The 18,887-nt window shown below is 37.6% G+C and overlaps 1 protein-coding gene across 1 annotated transcript in view; it reads right to left on the bottom strand.

Annotated features, from left to right (window-relative positions):
- The window catches only part of mdga1 (MAM domain containing glycosylphosphatidylinositol anchor 1), a 203,208-nt gene that overhangs the window by 148,672 nt on the left and 35,649 nt on the right, over window positions 1-18,887 (bottom strand). The window contains exon 3 of the mRNA XM_084093329.1: window positions 4,546-4,685. Within this exon, the coding sequence (XP_083949455.1) occupies window positions 4,546-4,685 (140 nt within the window). The remainder of the gene's footprint in view (window positions 1-4,545; window positions 4,686-18,887) is intronic.

The raw sequence follows: 18,887 nt of genomic DNA, 5'->3' as shown, positions 1-18,887 counted from the left end.
CCTGTTGCATTAGGCTTATCCCATATTTTTCCAAAAATGCGAAATGTCCATCACACACATTATAATAAATGTTTCATTACAGATTCATATACTCAAATGGGTATTTACACTTGGTCACATCATGCATAATCATTTCTGTAAAGAAATATTCAAAAGTTTGGGTTTTATTTATGTTTTTGAAAGAAGACTCACCAAGGCTGCGTTTACAATATTTGGTTAAAAAACAAGTATTATTAACTTTTTTCTATTTTAATATATTTTAAAAGTGAATTTATTCATGTGATGCAAAGCTGAATTGTCAGCATCATTACTCCAGTCTTCAGTGTCACATGATCCTTCAGAAATCATTCTAATATGATGATTTGCTGCTCAAGAAACATTTATTATTATTGTTCTCAATGTTGAAAATAGTTGTACAACTTAAGAAATAGAAAGTTCAAAAGAACAACATTTATTCGAAATAGAAATACTTTGTAACATTATAATGTCTTTAACGGCACTTTTGATCAATTGTATGCGTCCTTGCATAACATAAATGTCACAGACGCCAAACGGCTAGTGGGTTGAATGGTACAGTATATAGTCAAGTGAAAAGAGAAAGTGCATACACAATACAATCTAACAAAATGCATGAAATAACTAAGTATGAATACACCCAAAAGTGCAGCTAACTGAAGAAGAGCCCACATACTATATAAGCCTACAGTTCATTGTCCACCTTTACAATATACAGTAGATTCAAGAAAGAAAGATTTCTGCCATATTTTCAGCTTATAAGTGGATTAAAAACAACAAATGGGTTCATAGAGCAGTGGATATGCGACTGGTCCCTGACAGGGAAGCACACTATCATTTTGAAGACGGCTGACCTTTACTGACTCTCTGTTAATCACACAGAGGAAAAAAACATGATGTGGTAGAAAAAGTCAGGGCGAAGGAGGGGGTAAAGCAGTATCGTGTTTTTAGACACGCTGCAGAATGCCAATGCAGAGAGGAACTCAACACTCCCTTTGGGATGCAGCACACACACCAGAACCCAGTGTCCCCTCCACCACAGTCACCATCTACACTGAACACACCGCAGTGAATGTGCTTGAGTCAACGGGGCTGATTTGGGTAGGCTCATGTCTTGTGTTTGGAATGAAGAAAACTGTCCCTCCAATCGTACAATTGTACAACAACAACAAAAATCACAGTATGTACAGTATAATGTACAGTACAGTATATAACAACCACTGGCTCTGCACCCCTATACCTGAACTCACTACTCCAGAAGCTTGTGTTCTGCAGGTGAACGGCGACTTGTGGTGACATCCCAAAGAGACACAAAATCACTTTTACTGACCTTTACCTGGACTGTTCCCTGCTGGTGGAATGACCTGCATTACTCAACCCGAGCAGCTGAGTCTTTAGCCATTTTCAAGAAACGCATCTTTTTCACCAGCACTTGACCCATTAATACTAACACTTTCTATTCTATCCATGTTTTATACACTGCCCAGCCTAAAAAAGTTGCTGTTTGGATTTAAATATGCAAATGCTTAAGAGTCTATGACTGGATCATTATTGAAGTGATTATATTTCTAGCATGTTATATGTTTGGCAACAGTTCTTCTAACCCTAATTGATGGAGTGTGTAGCTTCCATCATGACCATACTCCAGGATGACAATGTCAAGATTCATCAGGCTCAGATTGTGAAAGAATGGTTGTGAGGAGCATGAAGAATCATTTCCACACATGAACTGATGCTCCTCTGAGTCCAGACCTTGAATTCATTGCAAGTCTTTGGAGTGTGCTGGAGGAGACTTTACAGAGTGCTGGACTCTTGCATTGACCAAGATCAAGATCTTGACCAAAAATTGATGCACCTCTTGATGAAAATAAATGTTGTGATGTTATTTCCATCAAGAGGTGCATCAATTTTTGGTGAATTAAAAAAGCTACACACTCCATCAATTAGGCTTAAAAGAACTGTTGCCAAACCTATCACATAATAGAAACATAATAATCCTATCATAGACTCGTAAGACTCTAAAGCATTTGCCTATTTAAATTCAAACAGCAAAAAAAAAATTGTTTTTTGGGCAATGTATACATGTTTAAAAAAAATATTGCTATGTATACTGTGCTAGACTAACTGGGACTTACATATTGTTGCTTTTTTGTTGGTTCACTTTGGACAAAAGCATCTGATGAATGATTAAATGTAAACGTAATGTAAATATACACTTCTGTTCAAATGTAGGCTCAGTATGATTCGAAAGACATTAATACTTTTGTTCAGCAATGATATGTTAAATTTATCAAAAGTAATAGTAAAGACATTTATAATGCTACAAAAGATTACTATTTAAAAAAATAAATCTGCTTTTTTGAACATTCTATTCATCAAAGAATCATGGAAAAAAAATGTACAGTTTCCACAAAAATATTAAACGGCACCAAGGCTGCGTTTATTAGATCAGAAATATAGTAAAAGCTGTAATATTGTGAAATATTATTACAGTATAAAAACTGCTTCCAATTTGAATATATTTTCAAATGTAATTTATTCCTGTAATATGTAAACAGCTTAATATTTTTGTTGAAACCATGATTTAAAAACAATTCTGTATTCTTTGATGAAAGAGAGATCAAAAGAACAACATTTATTTGAAATCTTTTGTAACATTATAAAAGTCTGTACTGTCCTTTCCGAATAAAAATACAACATTTCTTTTAAAAAAAATTAATCTTATTGACCTCACTTTTGAATGGTAGTGTACCTATAAACTCTAACATAAATAAAACTAAATACAAATGTGATGCTACTTATTTTTGGTGTTCAAGATTGGCTAAACATACTTATTTCAGACCGGTATACTCATTTTTATACAGTTCCTATGTTTTAAATGGTTCATAGGTGTAAATTTAAGGAAAGCGTCTGGTCCGATATTGAAATGAGACCACACGTGTTATACAAACATACCAAACTGACAATCTATCACTTGTCTTTCTACAAACATACAGTATATATTCAGATCGCAAACACACTTTGACCTGAATATAAACTACTACACTTCAGAACGAAGAGCAAAATACACCAATATACATTCCATGCATGAGCTGTAAAGACAAACAAAATGCAGGCACACATATCTAGAGACAGAAACACACACACACATTGTCTAGTGACCCGTGAAGGCCCGGCACCACAGGCAATAACATCCGACAGTATATGCAGTAATATCCTCATTAGTTTATATTCAGACACTGTGACTATATTCACACTCTATATTACGCTCCTATATTCAGCCTGTTGTCATCACAATGTCCTGACATTTCTAATGGAAATCGTGGATCACGTTATGGAATAGCAACTTCTTTCTTCCGTGCACTCGTTCTCAGGACTTCGGAAGGGAAAACTGATGGAATTCAGATCAGGTCGGGTTTTCTTCTGATGCAACCAGGACCACTAATATATGTAGACAGGTCGTTGGAAGGATGTGTGTGTGTATGAGGGTCTTTAATAAGTGATCTGATGGCACAGGACAGAGTGCCTGTGGGAGCCACGCTCTTCACACCTCGTACTGTCATCAGCTCACCCTTACCTTATATAACATACACTCACATGCCAATAAAAGATCCACACACAAAAAGAAAGTCCACTGACAGATCCGCTCTCTTTCATGTTTTATCAGGTGATTGACATGCATATGCACAAAAAGTTTAGTGTTTATATATAGAGCTACAGAAAATGTATTATTTTAAATTATATATAACTTAATAAAAGTATTACAGTATATTATAAAGAATACAATTTAAATCACACTCTGTGTGTCGACAAATGTGATAAATGTTCCTCACATTAATCTACCAAAAATATAACAGACAAAATCACGCTGTGTCTTTAAATGGATAGTTCACCCAAAAATGAAAATCAGCCCATGATTTACTCACCCTCAAGTCATCCTATGTGTATATGACTTTCTTCTTTCAGACGAATACAATCGGAGTTATATTAAAAAATGTCCTGGCTCTTCCAAGCTTTTTAATGGCAGTGAATGGCCGTTTATGTTTTGTCATAAGTCTCATAAGGTGCAAAGTCATTGAAGTCGTATGTTCCGATGTCATAAGGTGCGTAAGTTTGGCCGGAAGCTACAATTTGACTTTGTAGCATGTTAAATATGAATATTTTCTTACACAAACGCATCGCTTCGCTTCAGAAGGCCTTTATTAACCCCCGCAGAGCCGTGTGGAGCACTTTTATTATGGATGGATGCACTCTTGTGGACTTCAAAACAGAATCGGCCATTCACTGCCATTATACTACTAAATAAAAGCCCTAATAAAAAAAACTAAAGAACTAAATAAGCCCACTGGACAAAATTACAAAAGTGACACAAATGACAAAAGTGTCTTGGCTAATAACAATATATTTGTCCAGTAAATTCACTTGCCATGAGAAGTTGTGGCAAAAAGGTTAATTTGGAACCATATGCTTGTGTTTCTGTCTGTGTACCTGTGAGTGCAGTGTGTGGTGTGAATGTGTGTTTGTGTTCACCTGAGGCCGTGGGTGTCCCTTGACCAGGCACTGCAGAACTAACGTGTCCCCCTCTCGGATGGTGTAGATCCGTTCACTGATGTTGTCCTCCTTCACCACACACGCCTGCCCAGAATGCACAATCTGAGCATTCGCAGGAGCTGAAGGACGGAGAGAAAGTCAGATTATCCTATAACATTTTCACTTCATTCTACAACTTCTTTCACAGTGACGTTGATATGCTGTGTTGGAGACCAACTAACTAAAACTAGTGATGCTACTAACTTAAACTATTTTTTAAGTGAGTAGCAAGATACATTTATCCTCTCTCACATACAGTGACCCCAAAAATATATATTTGGACACTTTAGCCACAATTGAAAATTGCTACACTAAATAAAGCCAAATAGCATTTATTTTAAAGAAATACAGCACATGCGTAATTTGCAAGCAAAAATATTCCCTTATATTCATTCAATTGTTTAAATACATTTAAATGAGTAATGTACAAATAAATAGAAGCGGTGTAACGATACCCTCATGTCACGATTTGATACTTATCACGATACTTAACTCACGATACGATATTATTGCGATACTCCAAGACATGGTAAAAGGTTAACAAAAAATACACTGTTGATAAAAATGCTAAATTTGATATTACATTGTGGGTGTAAATGAATAGGCTTGGACTTGGTGCTGGTAACCCAATGCACAGGACAATGGTGACACCAGAATAAAAATATTGATGATTCTAAAGATGAAAATACAGAATCATTTTAGACGAATATGCTTGCACTCTGTCATTGACTAGATACATTTAAAATAATGTAGGCCACTTTTTACTGGTAACATAAGACATTCTGCATTATCAGGACCCACAAATATTCCCCCATTGCATAATTATACATCATATTCAACATTATATATAGTAGTTTAATGTAGTACTGACACTAAAACTCTGTAAACTTCTTTACTGTAAACTGTAAACTGTATCTCTACTTTTTTCCTCACAGAGAAATTTTAATTTTGGGTGAATTATACAGACTACATATTGTCACTATCCACGATACATATTGATGCATTTTTATATTGCAATATATTGTGACACGATGTATTGTTACACCTCTAATAGATAGACCAAATATAAAACAGTTTTATTATTATTACTATTATTATTATATACTTTTTTCAAACAATAAAAATAATATTGGCCTTAAAAATATATATTAAATATATTATTGTTAATAATAATAATAATAACTATTATTAACATTGTGTGAATACTTTTTTCACACCATATAAATTATATTGGGCTAATGATAATTGCTCTTTAACTGACATTTGTAACAAAACTGCTCTGAAACACAGGTTGACGATCCAAATGCAGCTTTATTTGGGCAATCCAGAATCATATTTTTGAAAAAAACATGCAATAGGTCAAAAACAGGGCAGATAATCCACAGAGAAAAAACAAAAACAGCGCAGGGCAGGAAAACAAGGAAATCAGGCTGAAAGTCAAAGTCAGTCAAAACCAAAACACTAGAGGGAGATCCAGAAATGCAGTGCGACACTTACGAGACTTTGTAAAGAATGAGTGAAAATACAGGGCTTAAATTGGCAGACATTAACAAGATAATGACACACAGGTGGAAGTAATCAAACATAAGTCAAAGCAATGGGTTATGGGAAATGCAGTTCATGACAGGAAAGCAAAGGAGATGGGAGGAGTGCCCTCTGGTGGCGATCATGGGCACTCCAGCTGGCGGATGTGACAACCTCTCAGGAATAAATAAATAAAAACACTGAAATGCTTCCTTTAGGTCAGACCCAGACCACTGCAAGAACATCTCATAACCTATTCTGAACTGTAAAGGTTCTGACATCAGTACATGTTATAAATGTACATCAAGGAGGAAAAAATGACTTGCTATGAGATATGACCTTCTTATATGTTTGTTCATAGAAAAGCATAAGTGGCCTAAGCGCACTGAATTAGACAGAACAATATGAGAAATTTCAGATGACATCATAATGTTCCATGAGTCAGATGTGCACTCAAGAACCACTTGCATCTTTCCTAACAGAGTTTGCAAGCTGGATGCGGTAGGTTTCACTTCATTCGCTGAAAAGATTTCAAACTCCGGGCCCTCGGGAACACAAGCCAGCACTGCGGGCAGCCGAGCCCAGCGGACACTGCTCAGCGAGTGCTTTGATTGTGGAGAGGAACGCATGTACCACGACAGCATACACACTGTAAATTATGAGTCTGAGTCCCTTATTAGCATTTAAAAGGGAGTCTGGGACAGGAAGAGCTGCGAGGCAATACAGGACGTGTTTAGAAATGTGTGGAAATTGTCAGAGCTTTTATTTGTGAGTGTAATGGTGTGGTCAGGGCATCACAGGCCAGTCGCCATGCCAAAATTAATGATGCTCATTAGCGGGACAATGAGGCCTGCGCTCATGCTAACACCGCTAACAACCAGCAGAAGACAACGGTTGTCATACAATAAAAAAACACTCTTAACTTAGCAATTCTGTGCATTACATTTCTCAAAGATAACATTGTGCGTTTCCACCGTCATACACAACATGGGAATATCAAGGAATTAAAAAATTGTGTTTTTTCAGGCCTAGAAAAGTCATTGAAATTTCTATAATGAGCACATTTTTATAGTTATGCTCTGCTACAATATATTTCATTAGCTAAATATTACTCTTGTGTAGAGTAAAGCTTGCTCACAACTTATAGTGATGAAAAATAGACCTTAGTCAGGGTAGCGCCATGTTTTATTTTTGACAGGAATGAAAATGAGCCTGTGAGGGACAGAATTACAATTCGTTCAATGGATTGTACTGTTAAAGCTACCAATTGTTCAGCTGACGAAACGTCTTACCGGAAAAAACGTTCAGTAGGCAAAAACTTGCAAAATTATGCAATCCATGACCTTTATACAGTGCGTGCCATCGTAAATAAGTCTATCCCTCACAGCCTTGTTTTCATCCACGTTAAATTTAAAATGGCATCTAACCTGACTAAGGAAATCGTTCTTTTAAGTCGAATCTTTTCAAAGAATTATTCAAACCAGTTCCCAAATTGGGCTGAATGATTCATTAGTGAATCGGTCTGGAAATGAACCAGTGTTGAACATTGTTTTGGATGTTCGGTAAGTTCTGTCTCGAAATATACGTCATAAAAGCCGACCAATCAGGTTGTGAACATTCGCTATTCCTTTAGGTTCGGTGTTAAAAATGTGAACGCTAATCGGACCAGGACTAAATGTTTGTTTGTTTTTTGGTCCAGACCAAACGAACCAAGTGAACCGAACTACAAGTGTGAACACACATAAAAATGTAAATGTCATCTACAGGCAACTAACTGAATATTTCAAATAAAAATTAAATAAAATAAAAGCTAATACTAATACTGCAATAGTATACAAATAATACTGTTTTAAAATACAAACTTTGGGTAACGAGATGCTGCCTTCAAATTTTGCGATAATTATGCTGTAAATGTAATGGAAATTCATTAGTTAAATTAATTTATCATCTTAAACCAAAATAGCACGTAACCTTCACGCTATTTCAAAATAACCCTCACAATACAGATAGGCTTTTTTGAGCGGCAAGATAATAGTGATGTGAATATCAATGTGCCTGTATGGTTGTGTGTAAGAGAAAATAACAGCATGGTCAATAGAGAGGTCTTCTCAAAGACAGAGCCAATGAATTTCTCCATGATGTGATTATTATTGATCCGTTAAGTGTGAGGAGTGTTTGTGTGCGTGAGGTCTGTGAGTTAACAGCTGCAGGTACACCACATAATGTGAGGATGACTGAACCTCACAAACCACTTGCCCTCTCAGCAGGTGTGTGTGTGTGTGTGTGCGTGTGTGTCTGTCTAAGACCCAGATTGTTGGACACTCTCCTCCTCAGCGGGAAAGAACGCCCAGCGTCAGGGATGAGCTCTTTAACTCTGCAGCCGGGTCAACATCTATCAATGTCACACTGACCCAGTGCATCATGGGATGAAGACAATCCACATCTTCACATCAGTATTCGGCGGCAGTCGCTCGGCAACAGGAATCGCTCTGGGTCAGCTATTGAGGAAATAAATATCACAGAGAACCGGAGCAACCTCAGTCTAGTCTAGACGAGTTCTTTCTTAGATTCTGATCAACAACACTATCTACAGCTTTTATGTTTTTATCAATATCACATCTATCTAGCCTTGTTTCTAGGTTAAAAGTTTGAAAAATGTATATGTTTATAGGCATTACAGACAAAGAGAACGATTGAACGATAGATAGATAGATAGATAGATAGATAGATAGATAGATAGATAGATAGATAGATAGATAGATAGATAGATAGATAGATAGATAGATAGATAGATAGATAGATAGATAGATAGATAGATAGATAGATGCTATCTATTTGTGTATCATTCTTAGATAGATAGAACAGTAGAAAGATAGAACCTACCTAAGAAAGAATCTCTATGAAATATAAATGTTCAGAGATGAGCTGCATAAAACAAAATGTGGTGGTTGGCGAAGCGTTCCACCTCTACCAGGTAAATGTGGTAACCCACAGTGCACACTGGTGAATTGTGTGGCCATGCTGTCACCCAACAACAAGCAACTTTTCAAACATCTCCCTCTTTCTGCCTTTTTCTCCTCTCAGCTCTGTCCATCCATCCATCCGTTCGCCCATACAACCATCCATCTAAATCTGAAGCAAACAAGGTTCTCTCTGTGAGTTATCAAACTAGTCTCAAGCCAGCAGAGGGGAACACGCCGGAGGGGGGTGGAAAGAAACAAAACAAATGGAGAGCGGCATAGAGAGATGGAATATAAAAACAAATCAATATGAAACACACACACACACACACACACACACAAATAAATGAACACAGCCATCCAAACCTCCACACATACAGAGAGTAACAATACAGAGAGAGGGTGACATAAGCAAGAGCAAAAACTATAGCAGACATGAAAATGAAATCACAGGGTTTTAGATAATAAAACTGGACGTGGTCTTAAAGGGAATTATGTACAGACATCTTGTAAGAAGCCGTTTTAAAAATGTTGATCCACTTGAAATACTTGTTTTAATGTATTTTTTTTTTAATAGTCATTTTACTAGTATACCAACCATTTCTTGTCTTGCAAATTGTGAGTTTGAGCATTAAAGGGGTGGTTGATTATGATTTTACTTTTTTACTTTAGTTAGTGTGTAATGTTGCTGTTTGAGCATAAACAACATCTGCAAAGTTATGACGCTCAAAGTTCAAAGCAAAGGAAGATATTTTCTTTTAAAGAAATTGTTTTTTAAGGACTACAACAAACACCTGGCAGGGACTACACGAGCTTCCTCCCGGGTTAATGCCATCACTAACCCTAAAATTTACATAAACCCTGCCCCCGGGAACACGACTTATAGATTAGCATGACAGAATCAATGCTAATCAATGACTAGAAGAACATAAATTTATCAACTAACCATTCAGAAATGTCCTGTTGCATTCTACATGTTGTCACTTCTTCTTGAGTCTCTCCATCTTTGTCCGACTTCAGTTTAAACATAAAAGGCAGAACAGTTTCTGACATTTTAGTGCTTGTCTGCGTGAGGTAATCGGAGTAGCTAACACACACACACAAGCTCTTGAAGCACCTCCCTCTGTGCCAGGAGCAGCAGCTCATTTGCATTTAAAGGGACTCACCCTCAGAAAGTGACAATTTAAACATGCTATAAAAAATATCTGTGGGGTATTTTGAGCTAAAACTTCACATACACACTCTGGGGACATCAGAGACTTATTTTACATATAGGACCCCTTTAATATTATTATTTTTTAGCTATATTTACTAAAATTTTAGCAATAGTTTAGCTATATAACTATAAAAATGAATATCAAGTGTATGAAAACCCCTGCCCCAAACAACAGGATGAAAAACGCAGCGGAGATTACACCAAGCAAATTAGGGCAGATGTAAAAAACTGCAGGTGTAATTGATGATGAGCTGCTGTTTGCTCCACCTGCACCCACAGTCCTCTGGGAATATTTCTGCACCCTTTCTGACCAGCTTCAACTGGTGCTGAAAGTTTTCTAGAGCATCTCCTCCTCTGCCTCGCTATTCTTCATGCATGCGCTCTACACATAAATCATAGCTGAAACACTCCTGCTGAGGAGCTTCACCAAATCTACTGTTTCACTCACATCCCGGAGTCACACACTTATTCATTTGTCCTGCATCTCCCACTGTCCCGAGAGAATTATTCATCCTCACGGCGCTTAACGGCATGTTTTGTAAGAATAAATAATATCCTTGAGAGAGAGAGAGTGAGTGAGAGAGAGAGAGAGAGAGAGAGAGAGAGAGAGAGAGAGAGAGAGAGAGAGAGAGAGAGAGAGAGAGAGACTGGCCAGCAGAGGCTAATCTGACAGTGTTAGGTGTGTCAAGGTGTTTTATTGAGTGTTTCCTTGTTGTGTGAGGAGCTGATAGCTTTCACTGTGGCTCAATACAGATCAGCCCTCTGACAAACACGACTATTGGCAAAAACGAGCACTAGGGCAGACGGCATCTCATCAGACAAACATCTCTGGCAGCGAGAGCAGGGTTGAGTGCTGCCCGGGGGTGAGCATGCCAGGGCTTATAAGCGGCTGTATTGTATGTGTGCATGGCCCGTTCACACTGACGTGATCCCTCAGATCAGAGAAGACAGTGTATTTTGATTGCAATCTTTATAATTAAAGTTCATTTAGTCACCTTCATGCTGTTCTAAACCTGTATAAAAGATATTTAGTTTGAAAGATAATTAGAATCATAATAATTTTAGTAATAATTTTAATTTAGTCCAATTGACTTTCACTATATGGACAAAAACAGTCGAAACATTCTTCTAAACCAGGGGTGTCAAACATACGGCCCTCGATGGTGTCCAACTCGGCCCGGGGGATGACCTGAACAACAATAGAAAATAGACAACAAAAGTTTTATTTTGGTCGATCTCTGTTCTGGACTTGCACACAAACGGCTTTGCAGTCATTTCCCAAAATGTCATTTGTGTGGGAATATTACAAAGCCTGTAAACAGGACGTTAACACAGGCAAGGACACTATCTATGTATCGTTCTTAGATAAAACGAAAGAACGCTAGAATGCTAGATAGATGTATAGATGGATAGAACACAGAGCAAAGCAGAGCAAAAACTGGGGGTAAGGGTTTATATGAATGTATCTATGAAGGGATCTATGAAGAGTCACTTATTTGCTTTAAAAAGTCTTTTAAAATGTCAATGACGTCATACACATCGTACGAACAGAGATACTGCTTTACGGCAATCCTTCAGTGACTTTGGTGCTTTCGCGCTCTACACTTTCTTTTCTCTCGAAGCATCGACAACACAGCTGACACAGGTAAATACACGTGCTAGAAGAGTTTTTGTTTTGTTTGTTTCTGGTCCCGCTTCGGATGCCACAATGCCATCAATCGGTATCTCTGGTCGTAATCAGTCCTTCACTGACCAATCAGCGTTCATTAGCAGAATGCTAGCGTGTTATGGGCAACAACAACTCAACCTGTAAGAAATCGAAAGGACATAAGTACTCGTTCATTCAACTTTCGACCTATAATCCATGTTGAACTTGCAAAACCTACAATCAAATCTGAGATTTCTTAACGGCAATCGGGTGAAAGAGACAAATTTAGCCGTCTAGCCCCATAGACTCCCATTCATTTTGCACTCATGGGCGATCGCCCCCAGTGGAACTCTGGTGGAACTACAACCACAATTCGGTACAATAGGACTTAATAGGAAGTGCCAAGGCTCTCCATAGACGGGCTCTGGCGGTATCCAAAGAAACCGCTGCTGTTTCATAAGCGCCACCTACTGTCAGAGAGTGAATTTGCATTTTCATTCAGTCCATGCAATTTTTTGTTTTGTGCAGGTGTGTCTTCTAGCATAATTATAGCACAATTTCACAAAACAAAAGTCAGACCATTCTGTTTTAGCTTTGAATCTTGAAGTTATACAATGTAATTAAAATATAAAATAACTGCTCATGCTACATGTGTGTAGCATCTTTGTTTGCATCATGATTATAATGTAGTGGTTGCCATTTATTCCAAATGGCTACAGATATTTGTCTGTTTAAGGCCAGTTTGGCCTGTTGTAGAGCAAATAAACAACAAATAAATTTGCTTAAACAAAGAAAATAAAAACGCCAACCGTTTTCGGGATCGACCAAAATGCTTGTAAAAAAATCAGCCATGAAAAATCACAATCGGGGCATTCCTAATAAAAAATATTAAATAAAACATTATTTTAAAAATGTAAGAAAGCCTTTTCACTGTAAAAATGCAGTTTTCACAGAGAAGTGTGTTTTTGTAGTTTTCTTGCAAATTAATTCGTAGTTTGTCTGGTTATTATTAATTTAACCGTCAGCGCACTACAGTTTAAAAAAGGTAATTTAAGCACAAGGTTACATTTTTTCCCATCCGGCCCTCAACCTAAAATGAGTTTGACAGCCCTGTTCTAAACTATCCCGTTCAGCTTAATGATTGTTGCTGCAAAAAGCAACATTAAATTAAACATGACATTTTGAAGTCGAAAGACTGAAATAGGATTGTCTTGTAAAATGTAATCTAATTACCTTTGTTTTATTTACAACTTAGAAAAATCATTTTATACAGTGTACAATCAAATAACACATTTCACAGGCACCAAGTGATCGTACCAATAGTGTGTCTTTAAAATCAGACGGGTGATGCAATGGTCAAAGACACTGAACTGAGGCTTGTGGTCCAATAGAGTTAGAAGGGGACAGCGTCTTGTGTCAACACTTTTCATCGAACGATTAATTTCCCACCATGTTTGGCTTTAAACAACAAAGCTTTAATTCCCAAACCCTACTTTGTCAACACAAGACCAGACGGAATTCATTGACCGGCAGAACATGTGCTGATAACTGTGATTTTTCTTAAAAGGCTTCAGAAAACCTTTTTCTCACCTCAGGCATAGGTTTAATAACTGGGCTGGCTGTTTCTCAGCTGTCTGAGCTACACTTAAAACACAAAGAAAAGTCAACATAAAGAACCAGGAAAGTTCTCGATTATTAACACTGTGTGAAAAAGGAATGGTGAAACGTAAGGCAAGTGAGTAAACAAAAATTATTATATTATTTGAATTTATCATATGGAAATAAAATTGATATATGCAGTTAATTATAACTAAAATTGTTTAAAATTGAATTCTAATTTGATTTATTTATACCACATGAACACATATGGAGCTGGTGGCTGGAGGGGTTGAGAAATAAGAGGGATTTGTATCATCAGCTGAAGAGGAAAAGCCCCTTCGGTGGTGCAGCAAGTTATTACAGTACATTTTGATAAAAGAGTATGAAGACAAACATTTTTTTATTCACAATAACGTGCACTGATTAATCGCTCACAATAAGACCAGGAATGTGTATTAAGAAAGCAAATAGGGTCGATTTTGAGTCATGCGGACTTTAATGAGATGTCAAGCCTCGTTTGTGTGTATTAAAGCCATTTGTCTCTGTTCTGAGAGGGCTGTTTTATCCATTAGCGCCGTATGAGAGGGAACAGGCACATGCAGTGCTGAGAGGATTCTTTTGGCCCCTGTCGGAGCGAGTGAGGGCCTCTGAGGGGCGAGAGAAAGGCGACGGGGAGGATGCGAGCTAAAGTAAATTTGCAGGATCGCTACAGTGACAGTTTTAGTGGCAGTGACAGAAACTGATTAAAGGACCACTGTGGAGAGGAAGAGCGAACGTAACCCTGGAATTAATGGAATTCCCCATCCTTCTTTCAGCCTTCCATCAGCACCCAGATAACAGAGAAATGCTGAGAAAACGATAGCATATGTTATATGTAAGAAAAAAAAAAAAAAAAAAAAAAAAAATAATATATATATATATATATATATATATATATATATATATATATATATATATATATATATATATATATATACAGTGAGGAAAATAAGTATTTGAACACCTTGCTATTTTGCAAGTTCTCCCACTTGGAAATCATGGAGGGGTCTGAAATTGTCATCGTAGGTGCATGTCCACTGTGAGAGACATAATCTAAAATAAAAAAATCCAGAAATCACAATGTATGATTTTTTTAACTATTTATTTGTATGATACAGCTGCAAATAAGTATTTGAACACCTGTCTATCAGCTAGAATTCTGACCCTCAAAGACCTGTTAGTCTGCCTTTAAAATGTCCACCTCCACTCCATTTATTATCCTAAATTAGATGCACCTGTTTGAGGTCGTTAGCTGCATAAAGACACCTGTCCACCCCATACAATCAGTAAGAATCCAACTACTAACATGGCCAAGACCAAAGAGCTGTCCAAAGACACTAGAGACAAAATTGTACACCTCCACAAGGCTGGAAAGGGCTACGGGGAAATTGCCAAGCAGCTTGGTGAAAAAAGGTCCACTGTTGGAGCAATCATTAGAAAATGGAAGAAGCTAAACATGACTGTCAATCTCCCTCGGACTGGGGGTCCATGAAAGATCTCACCTCGTGGGGTCTCAATGATCCTAAGAAAGGTGAGAAATCAGCCCAGAACTACACGGAAGGAGCTGGTCAATGACCTGAAAAGAGCTGGGACCACCGTTTCCAAAGTTACTGTTGGTAATACACTAAGACGTCATGGTTTGAAATCATGCATGGCACGGAAGGTTCCCCTGCTTAAACCAGCACATGTCAAGGCCCGTCTTAAGTTTGCCAATGACCATTTGGATGATCCAGAGGAGTCATGGGAGAAAGTCATGTGGTCAGATGAGACCAAAATAGAACGTTTTGGTCATAATTCCACTAAACGTGTTTGGAGGAAGAAGAATGATGAGTACCATCCCAAGAACACCATCCCTACTGTGAAGCATGGGGGTGGTAGCATCATGCTTTGGGGGTGTTTTTCTGCACATGGGACAGGGCGACTGCACTGTATTAAGGAGAGGATGACCGGGGCCATGTATTGCGAGATTTTGGGGAACAACCTCCTTCCCTCAGTTAGAGAATTGAAGATGGGTCGAGGCTGGGTCTTCCAACATGACAATGACCCGAAGCACACAGCCAGGATAACCAAGGAGTGGCTCTGTAAGAAGCACATCAAGGTTCTGGCGTGGCCTAGCCAGTCTCCAGACCTAAACCCAATAGAGAATCTTTGGAGGGAGCTCAAACTCCGTGTTTCTCAGCGACAGCCCAGAAACCTGACTGATCTAGAGAAGATCTGTGTGGAGGAGTGGGCCAAAATCCCTCCTGCAGTGTGTGCAAACCTGGTGAAAAACTACAGGAAACGTTTGACCTCTGTAATTGCAAACAAAGGCTACTGTACCAAATATTAACATTGATTTTCTCAGGTGTTCAAATACTTATTTGCAGCTGTATCATACAAATAAATAGTTAAAACAAACATACATTGTGATTTCTGGATTTTTTTTTTTTAGATTATGTCTCTCACAGTGGACATGCACCTACGATGACAATTTCAGACCCCTCCATGATTTCTAAGTGGGAGAACTTGCAAAATAGCAGGGTGTTCAAATAATTATTTTCCTCACTGTATATATACATACATACATATAACATGTAAATCACATCTGCCCAATCACTTAAAAAATGCAGTGAATTTCATGGAACCGGTTGAGAAAGCCTGTGTCATATTTCACTTAAACATCAAAAGAAATAAATTATATTTTAAATATTTTATATTACAAAAATATTTGCATAAATAAGATTAAGCACATTTTGGGACCATTAGGGTTATATATAATATATTTATATATAATTATTCAAATTTCATTAAGACATAAAAGTATAACTGATGTAGGCCTATTGCTTTTCTCTTATACTGCTTTTAAAAAAATATTTAACATAAAATGTAACATTATACATTTTTATTTTTTAAATTAAATATATTATTATTAATATCATCATTATTATTGTTATTAAATTGTGTGTGTGTGTATATATATATATATATATATATATATATATATATATATATATATACTGTGCAAAAGTCTTAGGCATGTGTTTTTTTTTTGGGGGGGGGGGGGGGGGGTATTAACATGCCTAAGACTTTTGCACAGTACTGTATATATACACACACAATATATATTCCTTTTGATTTTTAGGGTGAAATGTAACCTAGGTGTTTTTTCCGATATCTCACATTTGCAACACACCTGGTCACATTGCCAAAAGTAAATTGCTTTTAACTGGCATACTCACAAACACCAACACCTGCAGGTACACAAACATTATCGCAACAATGACTACAAACATCATTTCACACAAACACCTCCAAATCTCCCACAGCCAGAAGCACAAACACATGTAATCAGGGCGGCCCATATTGGCAGATTTCAAACAGCCTGTGTTGAGTCAGTCTGAGGGTGAGTGGATCAGAACAAGCCTGATCAAACAGCATGTTGAGTGCAGCCAAAAGAGGATGGACGAAAACAGACACAAAGAGAAAATAGAGAGAAACGCATTTTAAAGGCATGTTCCCATCAATCAGCTAACTTTACAATAAATTGCATTTTGTGTGCATATAAAAAAAAAAAATAACTCAAAGGCCAATGATATTTAAGCTGAAGTATGTTATTTGCGTCGCCAAACGTTATTGTAAACACAGTGACTGGTCAATAGCCCGTTCCAAACTCACACCATTGGTTGTGCCTCATTTCCTGGGAAATTAAAATATGAAAAGCTTAATTAAAGTTGTTTCTGCATATTAAACCAGGTTACACTATTAGGAAAAAAAAGGTTAATTGAGGTTCTATATAGAACCCTAGGGTTCTTGACTTAATTTTAAAGGAACACGCCGACTTTTTGGGACTTTAGCTTCTTCACTGTATCCCCCAGAGCTAAATAAGTCCATACATACCCTTCTCATCTCCGTGCGTGCCGTCTGACGCACCCAGTGTGTACAAATAACAAGGTCACATGAGACACAGACATCTTCTAACCGTATACATACTGGAAACTATATTCTCAGAAGGCGAAGCACTGCTACTTGGGCGGAGTGATCTGAGAAGCCCCGTGGTGAGGAGCAGAGAGTTCGCTCAGAGTTGGAGTAAATCACTCCGCAGAAGTAGCAGTGCTTCGTCTTCTGAGAATATAGTTCCCAGTATGTATACGGTTAGAAGATGGCTGTGTCTCATGTGGAAAATGTTGGCGTTATTTTGTCACTTATTGGGAGCAGTATGCTAGCTGGAGCCGTTTACCTCCAGTCTTTGTGCTAAGCTGGGCTAGCAGTGGGTGCGTCAGACAGAGTTATGGCACGCACAGAGATGAGAAGGGTATGTATGGACTTATCTAACTCTGGGGGATACGGTGAATAAGCTAAAGTCCCAAAAAGTCGGCGTGTTCCTTTAAAGAACCCTTTATGCCAAAAAGGCTCTATATAAGGAGAAGTGTCTTTAATGATAGTACGTTTAGCTCATAAACATACTTTATTACTTATGCAAACATTTAAGACATTTCTCCTTATATAGAACCTTTTTGGCATAAAGAGTTCTTTAAAATGAAGTTTAATTCATAAAATTGAATTAAAATAAAAAATGTATTCAGACTAAATTAATTAATTAAACGAAATCAATAAAATTATCCCTAAAATGTTCTATAAATGAAGCGCCTGACAGAACGCATTAAGGTTCTATAGAATCTTTTCTTCTAAGACTGTAGGATAATTTATTTCAACACTGAATTAAATTACATACTGGGATTCAATTAAGTCGCATCTTTTAGTCACACTATTTTTTTCTAGTTGAATGTTTTGTTTCATTCTGAATTCATCACAGTGAGGAAGTAAAATGGTTTGTGAATGTGGTTGCATGTCGACTTTAACAGATGACAACCATGAAGCACCTCTGACAAAATTCAGCCATAATGTGTCACCCAGACGGCAGAACCTCAGAGTGTGTCTCTTACTGAAAAACACAAGCTTGTCAATCAAAAAGTGTGGAAGCTGGTCTGTGGTCTGGATGTCTCTAAAGACAGAGAAACAGAGACAAAGAGACAGAACAGGAGATACAGAAACACACGCAGCGAGGGAGAGAAGTAATGAACAGAATAGTAAAACTGGCACCTCAGATCTCCTGTACAGACTGACAGGGGCAAGACATGGAGCGAAGGATGGAGAGAGAGAGAGGAAAAGAGGAAGAAACAAAGATGGGCTGCATCAGGGCACATGACTGGCATTCTCTTTGTGCGTCCCATCATACCACAGCACACTGACAACGCTCCAGAAACTGTGTGTGATTACACACTTCATGTCTAACCTATAGTTCAATAAGGTTTTCGAC

This window comes from Abramis brama (assembly GCF_963993115.1).
Source record: "Abramis brama genome assembly, chromosome: 19".
NCBI lineage: Eukaryota > Metazoa > Chordata > Actinopteri > Cypriniformes > Leuciscidae > Abramis > Abramis brama.
Note: the sequence above shows the minus strand (reverse complement) of the source record. Positions and strands in the feature narration are given on the sequence as shown.